The 9149-nt window shown below is 35.3% G+C and overlaps 1 protein-coding gene across 1 annotated transcript; it reads left to right on the top strand.

Annotated features, from left to right (window-relative positions):
• The first annotated feature begins 851 nt into the window (after nucleotides 1–851).
• On the top strand, nucleotides 852–8017 carry LOC134793885 (uncharacterized). The gene is made up of 4 exons (XM_063765599.1): nucleotides 852–961; nucleotides 1467–2117; nucleotides 2526–2692; nucleotides 7978–8017. Exons 1-4 carry the CDS (start codon nucleotides 950–952, stop codon nucleotides 8015–8017), a joined length of 870 nt encoding a protein of 289 aa, XP_063621669.1. The 5' UTR covers nucleotides 852–949.
• Nucleotides 8018–9149: the final 1132 nt, after the last annotated feature.

Here is a 9149-nt window from a genome sequence, read left to right as displayed (position 1 = left end):
GATAAGGTATCAAAAAATCCTCCTGACTTTGCGCATGATGTTACTTTATTAAATTTTGATCTCAGTAAATTAAAAGAAACGATTATAATTCATTTTAAAATTAGTATTGATCTTTTATTTCGGAAATCAAAAAAATAATTATGTTTAATTATTTGCCAAAAAAGGTTTACCACCCCATTTTGGTAGTATATAGACTTGCCTTTGTTTTAGAAAAATGGTGTTTATTTCGAATCTGAACCGTATATTAACAAGTTTAAAATACACTTTTCATTGTCTTGATCCGTTCTTTTTAGGAATTTAACTACGAACATATACGCACCCATAGATTAGCTGATATCATAACTAGACGGACTTCCCTTAAACTGCACGGGAAGTCCGTCTACTCGCCGAATTTTAAAAAATGCCATTGATTTTGCTTAATTTGTGATTGAAATGATCTGGCACTAAGGCTAAACTATTAATTATTAAATTCTTCATCGTATGCGATTACAAGCAGTAACATAGGTGAATAATTAACGGAACTAGATCACTCCAAAGTCGAAAAAAAAATAAAGTATGCCGGACTTCGCCACAGTGACCTTACTTGTCTTACGCCCCCCTAATAAGTTAAGGAGAAGTAAACCTAAACATAAATTAAGAATATCTATCTCCACATACATATGTAGGTAAGTTTACAATCTGATCGTTAATCAATTTAACAAAAGCAAGTAAAGCATTAATAAATAATGGAGACCCAACTTATTAGTAATAAGTTATTACTCATATTATTATGTAATCGATCCATATGCAGGTTACACCACTTAAACCAGAATTGCAAAAATTCATATCGTATGTCGGCTTCCGAAACTGAACAAACCAGTTTATAGTAAATTAATGCGATGTATAAAATCGAGAGCTTTTGTTGAGGCCGTGTTAATTTTGCAAGTGCTTTAGACTAGTTAGCATCATAATGATTACAAGGGTATGTACGCAAATTAATTTGTTGTATTAAATAGTTGTGTCTGAAGTTTTGGTTGTAGGACATTATACTATCGTATTAAAATAATTATATACCTATTATATTATATTATATGTACAGGCAGCTTAAAGCTGATACGTGCACATCAATGTCCAATTGTGTTTTGTAGTCTACGAAAGTGTTCAAACAAAAAATGATGTAACTTTTTAGCATAATTTGTTAGTTTCCATTAAATTAAATGATTTACATATTTGTATACGCCGGGCTGGCAACTCAATCTGAGGGAGATCCAAAACTAATAATAATTAATTCATAAAGGTTGACTCACGCTAGACCGGGCCGGGGCCGGGCCAGAATTTCCGGCGCTTCGTTTTCTATGGAAAGCACCACGTGATCATCGATCAGCCATCATAGAAAATGATATGTCGGACGCCTCGGCTCAGGCACGGCCCGGTGTAGCGTGAGTCATCTTTAAAGATAAAAATAATAATTTTGAACACTTGTATAGGTATTGGCCGTTTTGGCCATCACGGCGGTGGCTCATTGTCAAGAGCACCATTCACACTCATATTCCACCGTCATCACACACGAAGCGCCAAAGAAGATCGAACACCACATTCCATCGTATACCACCTACGAAATACCTTCCCACCACGAATCTATTTCGTCACTCTCATCTCTCTCGTCACTCTCATCATCATCTGTTTCATCAAAAGGACAAGTTCCTAATTACGTCCTTCCTACTCCCGAAGAAGTTGAAAAACTGCCACCTCCAGTAGTCCGCACCCACATACCTTCCGAGCCAGCTCCCGTTCACCAAAACCAAGAACCTCCGGTTCCTGTTCAACATTACTTTACACCTTCCAACTTCCAAGCCAAACCTGTTCAGCCAGTGCTTCAACCCATTCCTGTACTTCAGCAAACAGTATCCGTGCATCACCAAGCTCCTGTAGAACAATCGGTTTCTCTGCACTACCAACCCGCCCCAGCAATCCAAACAGTATCCCTGCACCATCAACCTACGATTCAATATGAGTCTGCTCCATTACATTATGAATCTCCTTTGCATCATTTCTCTGCACCTCTGCATCATGAGATTGCTTCAGTTCAACATGAAGTGCACCAACCTCAACATGAAGAGAACCATGAAGATTATTACGTAAGCATTTAATTGAATTGTTTGTCTCCTAGACCTATCATTAAAAAAACGATTGAATTTATGCCCGAAATGGGCAAGCTGGTGGACGTCTGTGATATTTATAAGACCTATGTACCAACACAGCTTTGACAATAAATCTTATCTTATGTCCCGTAGAACATTTTAAAAACTAACAAAGGTCCTTCTTGTCTGTGGGTTTCGAGCCTTTTTATTTTATTGTACGATCTTGATTAGGTAAATTGTGCTACTTGGTGTGGACAGCTCACATTAAATTTGTGCTTGTAAATGTTTTGAGATAGACGTTGTCTTTAAGCATTTCTATAATTTATTACTTACTATGTATTTTAGTCGAACAACGAATAGAACAATGTTTTAAAAAGATACCTACAGTTAAAAAATATATTTTAGGCGTACCCTAAGTACGAGTTCGAGTACAAGGTGGAGGACCCGCACACCGGCGACAAGAAGTCCCAGCACGAGTCCCGCGACGGCGACGTCGTGAAGGGCTACTACAGCCTGCACGAGGCCGATGGTTCTGTTCGTACTGTCGAGTATTCAGCTGACAAGCACAACGGGTAAGTTTCACTAAGAAACATGACTTGTTCAAATAATTTACAGTCAGCAAAACTTTGTATATTGTACAAGGGTTGCTACAAAAAATAGAATAAGTAATGCTGAAACGAACCCCTTTATCTATGCTTATCTAGACGATCACGGCCCAAAATTATAATGAATATCCCTCAAAAATTCATGACCCTTTTAATTAAAACAGTTGATAGCCTAGATTTTTCCAAAAACTGAATACTTACCATAATTGAAGATCCTAAGTCTAACCTTATCAAAACCAGGGCTTCATGCATGTGTGGCTTATCTTAAAAACTAAATTGGCCAGGCTAGTGATCAAGTGGTAGGAATCTACATTGCGAAGAGTAGTAACTCAGGATCTTTTGAGAGAGAGAGGCATATTATTAAAGCAAACAACTGAATAAGTTTTAAGACATTTATTAACTGAAAAATTGATCTTATATTATTTTGGTTGATGAGTTTTGATTTTGGTTTATTTATTTTTAGCCCTATGATGTTACCTGCCTATCAAATAGCCCTAATAGTCTTTTCCATGGTTTTGTAACCTACTGGACTGGTAGAAAAATCCCACAAAAAAAAACTGACCAGTATGCCTAACAACGCGATTTGTTATAAAACGGAACGAAAATCTAAAGCTCAATCTAAAATATTTAAAAACTTTGATTAAAACAAAGCTAATGTACATAAAAATTGCAAAGCTATGAGTCTACTTAAGTTGAATATAAAAAGAATCATTTAAATTGAATTTATTTGACGAGAGGTCTTGTAGGAGCGAAGGTTCCATGACGACACAGACCCTGTAAATTATTTAAGCAGTAGTATTCTGATAGACAATATCTAAGCCCTTATTTTTACATGCTTCCAAAAATTCTACCCGACAAACAAAACCAGATTAAAGCCCAAAAATAAATACATACAAATAAATTATATACTGTTCAAGTTTCAATTCATTCTATATGGTATTGAACACAGAGTGCAGATGAGGTTCTCTTACAACTGCAAACTTACGGAATCGCTCAGCTATCCGTTGTTCACCACATCATGAAATCTGAACAGGATTTTGGCATACTTTTCTATACCAGACTCTTTCTCATTAATGGAGGCTTCATTCTAATTTTAACGATTATTAGCAAGAACAGGTTCTCATTTTTCAATTTATTTGCTTATCCCAATTTTGTATATTGAAAATATTTATTTTTATGGACCGACTAATTATTAAATTCCTATGTACTATACACATATAATGACTCATTTTACATTGAAATTTTGTATATCAATCCTCTAGTTTTATAGTAATTAACAAAATTGAGTTTTTTATTTTATTAAGCGAACACTAATATTGTCACACTTAGACATAAGTGATGTCTACAATGTCTTATGTAAACCATATATCTTTCTACCTAATTATTTATGTTTTCAGTTTATATAAAACATTTCTACATACAATCAAGCTTATAATTAATTAGTTTAATGATGACAAAGAACATTTTTATGATTAAATTTGTTTTTCCCAACAATTCCATTCTATGTAAAAACATCTTTATTTGTAATTATAAGACCATAACTTTATTGAACGAGCACAGAGATCATCTGGTCCGTTTCAATGCGATCCCAGTTCAAAGGTATTAATCGAATAATTTAATTTCATACAATTCCTTCATTACATAAGTTTTCCAGAAAAAAAAAATAACCTACTTTGTAGTCTTCTAGTAAAATAATATTTTGATTGCTTAAAAACTATATAACATAATGATAAAAAACCTTGTAAAATTATATTGCAAGTACGGTCACCATTGATTTCATGTAAGTACTTGTAGATATAAATTGAGATATCATATCAAATAAAAGGTTCTAAATGTGTAATACTCGGTGACTAATCAAGAGAAATCGACTACTTAATGACGAACTAGTTCAATATCAGCTTTACACGTCACGTCAATTTTAAACACGCACATCCGAAGGAGAGCAGCGGACGTGCGCAGGCGAATTTACGAGTAGGTACATGTGGCTCTAATAACTACGTAACGTACCGCGGCTTTTGAACTTCAAAACTTTTATCATGGCAGGCGTGGCTCACTCCGCGATTTCGTCGCTTTGCTACAGGTAGCTAAAAGTACATCCGTTCCACACCAATTTTGGTGGCTAGCCATAAGCCGCGCGTGGCGCTGTCGCCACCTAGCGGCCATATCTGTCCTGATCGTAACAGACGCGTTTTGTTAGAGAGTGAGTCTTCTGTACCTAGTACTATTATTTATTCTGTGATCATGGTTTAATATCACTCTCAGCGCATCTCGCTCACACCATTATTGTAAATATGAGCGAGATGCAATTGGAGTAATGGCAAAGATTTTACACTTTCGAATGCCGTTCCTTATTTAGTGCGGTGTAGTTACAAAAGGGTTTCCTTTCTATTTTGATATTCATAAAACATAAAAATAAAACACAGAACTAATTAACAAACATATTAACCGGATGCGGAACCAGTGTTATAAGTTATAACCGTTTAAGAACATAGACGTATGTATATATTATTATTATTGAGAGCCTGTTGTGTCCCACTGCTGGGCAAAGGCCTCCCCCCGTTTTTTCCATTCTTCCCGGTTTTCAGCAGTTTTCGGCCATTCTTTCAAAAAGGAGTCTAGCTCGTCTCGCCATCGCCGACGTCTGCCAAATCCCCGTTTTGAGCTGGGCTGCCACTCGTAATAAGTGTGTAAATAAAATAAAGGCAGAATGTAAAAACATGTAAATCTACTTTGTCGAGACCAAATATGTACTATAAATAAAATAAATAACAACGACTAACAATGCTCTAGTATTTTTTAAACGCTATTGCGAATGCGTTAAAATGCTCTTTTATTAAGCAGGTACAGGTTTGTAAATAGGTACATTTTCGATCATCTTTCTACCCAATTATGCCCATTTCGACCCACTGAATAAATCTCGCTCCTACTTATTAAAATTAGTAGGAAAATGAGCCTGTAGCCTCAAGGAGTTCAGAGCTTAAACAAGTTTTGGGCATATATTAAATATTTCAGAAACCCTGTTTGATAATAAATCATGGTAGCCGAAATCGTCCAGCACCTTTAGTGGTTTTGGTGATTCCGTGGATTACCAATTACGTATTTAGTGAAAAAACGCATGTCAAATATATTTTTTTCTAAAATATTATATTCACAATTGCAACAAATATCAGTTTTTAGGGTTCCGTACCTCAAAAGGAAAAAACGGAACCCTTATAGGATCACTCGTGCGTCTGTCTGTCTGTCTGTCTGTCTGTCTGTCTGTCTGTCCGTCTGTCACAGCCGATTTTCTCCGGAATTACTGGACCAATCAAGTTGAAATTTGGTACACATATGTAAGTTTGTGACCCGAATATGGACATGTAACGTAAACAAATGAATTTTAAACATGGGGGCCACTTTTGGGGGGTAAATGAAAAAATGAAAAAAAAAATTTTTTCAAACTATATCATGTTACATAACAAATGAAAGAGCTTATTGTAAGGATTTCAAATAATTTTTTTTTATAATTTTCGAATCAACAGTTTAGAAGTTATTCAAGAAAATAGGCAAAAAATGACCATTCCCCCCCCCTTATCTCCGAAACTACTAGGTCTAAAATTTTGAAAAAAATACATAAAATAGGTCTATACCTATAGATGACAGGAAAACCTATTAGAAATGTACAGTCAAGCGTGAGTCGGACTTAATTACAGTTTTTAATCCGACCCCTACGGATTTTTTAAAGAGATTTCACTCACGTTTCACATAAAAAATACATTGTTAACAGTGCCGGATTACTTAGAGTAGTAGTTTTCTTAGAGTAATTGGTGATAATTTTCTGATAAGATAATCATTTTAAATATTTAACGGTCTTACCTACTTACGAGTAATTGTAAGGTCAAATTAAAAATAATGTTTAAAAAAAATGTTAAATTGAGAGCTAGCTTAAAGTTTTTTGTACTCGTCGACTTTAATGGTTGAATTAATAAAGACTTTGTAACCAATAAGCAAAACAAGCACGTGCTTACGGCACCACGTTCAGGGAGGGCACCAAAATGCCAGGTTGAAAAAGGTGAACAAATTTTAAAATTAGGGACAGACACATCGTTTTTACCACACGATTTTTTTAGCTGTCCAAAAGCTAATTTGCAAAAATAATGGCGCGTAATTCTTTGGGAAACAATCGGTAGCAGTAGAAGAGTCGTGATTACATGCATAGATTCGATTTCAACCCACTCTTTTGCGGTTCGGCGTTAGGTCTTATGCGAGGCCTTCTGCCTTACGGCAAAGTTGATCTTCTGCCTTAATTACACTTGGGCGTGGATCCAAATCCAAGCTTTCCTCTTTCGCAGCTGGGCCTACTGCCTTTCTCACACTTCGCCAATTCAATTCCAAGCTCTCTGCTTTCTTGCATATTTTATGCATGAAAACAACCTCGCTGAGACCCTTAAATATCGAGCCCTATGCGAAGCTAGGCTGATAGAAAACTGTCCCATCCCTTCTCTGTATGAAATCCTGGATTCGCGCCTGGTTGGGACTAAAACTAAAATTGCGTTTTTATATCGAAAAATTTTCGCGCTCGCTTCGCTCGCGTTTTCAATTACTTTATAAGGTATGATAAAGGTGACATTCGGGTGGCGACTGCAGCAACATTACTCTGTTGCAACGTTACTGCTGCAGTACTGTCAACTTCCGTGATAAAATGATGTGACTGATTTCCATACTAAAAGTAAAAATGTACAACTGTCTATCATATTGCGTTTTTATATCGAAAAATTTCCGCGCTCGCTTCGCTCGCGTTTCTATTACTTTCTACGCTATGATAAAGGTGACATTCGGGTGGCGACTGCAACAGCATTAGGTACTCTGTTGCAACATTACTGCTGCGGCATTGTCAATTTTCGTGATAAAATGATGTGACTGATTTCCATTCTCAGCTGTAATGCGGCAATGAACTTCTCTCAATTTACCAAAAAATCAATGTAATCTTGATGACCCTAGGGAGAGGGGGCACCTAGAAATGCTTAGGGCATCAAAATATCTTAACCCGGCACTGATTGCTAAAAATTGTGTAATATACGGAACCCTTGGAACGCGAGTCCGACTCGCACTTGGCCGGTTTTTTAAGTTTTAATTTGTGTCAACTAGGGGTACCTCGTTAACACTAATTAAAACAAAAAAAAAATAAGTCACATAATATTTTTTATTCATAAGGATAAATAACATATATTTACCATAATATCAAAATAACTAACTGTATTTCTTATTTTTAGATTCAACGCCAATGTGAAGAATGACCATCACCATCCCTAATGCCCTGTTCCTGCAGTACTATTTATTGAATACCTCTTTGTTTATTATAGTCGTTCCTATCTTAAGTTTTAATTAAAGAAATATTTTTAACTTTATTTGTTTAATTAATTGTTATTTCTATTTCTATTCATATTTAGTAACTTCGATCTCACTCATAATTGGTGTCATATTAATATCACTGCTACCTATTAATGGTATAAAATTATAATAACATCAACACATAAATAATGTTACAACATTTCCAATGATGAATGAAATTTTCTTTCCGCGGCTGAACCAATTGCCTATAAAGTACCATTAAATTAGCTAATTAACCTACTATTTTTCTATGTTTACATAATATTAACTAAGGTGGTACTAGTGCTCGACGTGCTAATGCCCAATAGATGACACCCTGCTGTCACCTCTATTGACAATGACTTAAGTTTCAAGATGACATGTACTGGGACCGCGTCGAGCACAAGTACCACTACCTTACTCAGTGTTACGGCATTATAATATAGGTATCTATTTACAAATGTAGAAATAGGTAACAAAACATTGAGCTACACTTAAAATATCAGTTTAAAATTCAAAGTTGGAATTCTGTAAACATATAAATAGTGGTGAAAGCTGACAAGCGCAATACCTACATCGCATAAAAAGTATGTACAAAAATTAACTAGGTCTAGAAAATGTGGTAGGCTGGCTCGTACATGGTTTCATGCATACATGCGTGTTGCTAATTCTAGCACTTAAGGCAAAATTCGAACTTTAAAATACGTCAAATATTACGGCTAGATAAGATTAGATATGTCAGTGTCAAAAGTGACGTTTTTGTTTGAAGAAATGTCACTTTTGACACTGACACAACTAATCCATATCGTATCTAGCCGTATTATTTGACGTATCTTAAAGTTCGAATCGGGCCGTTAGTATAGCTACTATTAGGTTTATTATTTATCAGTGGGAATTTTTTAATTTTTTAGTAAATAATAAAGACATTATAATGAAGCTGTAAGGGTTAGTTTTACTAAATCGTCTCAATTTTTTATCAATCATAGTTTACTAAAATCTGTTTTGGGTCTAAAGCTTTCTTATTACGTGTTAAGGTTAAAATGCGATTATCCTGTGGACATCATGAATAAATGGA

Source organism: Cydia splendana, chromosome 9 (assembly GCF_910591565.1).
Source record: "Cydia splendana chromosome 9, ilCydSple1.2, whole genome shotgun sequence".
NCBI lineage: Eukaryota > Metazoa > Arthropoda > Insecta > Lepidoptera > Tortricidae > Cydia > Cydia splendana.
The sequence above is the reverse complement of the archived record's forward strand: the minus strand, read 5'-3'. Positions and strand labels throughout refer to the sequence as shown.

Bases quoted from the DNA above. Each gene is read 5' to 3' on its own strand.
- LOC134793885 (XM_063765599.1), top strand. The intron at 2,118-2,525 runs GTAAGCATTTAA...AATATATTTTAG, and splicing joins AGAACCATGAAGATTATTAC to GCGTACCCTAAGTACGAGTT. The intron at 2,693-7,977 runs GTAAGTTTCACT...TCTTATTTTTAG, and splicing joins TCAGCTGACAAGCACAACGG to ATTCAACGCCAATGTGAAGA.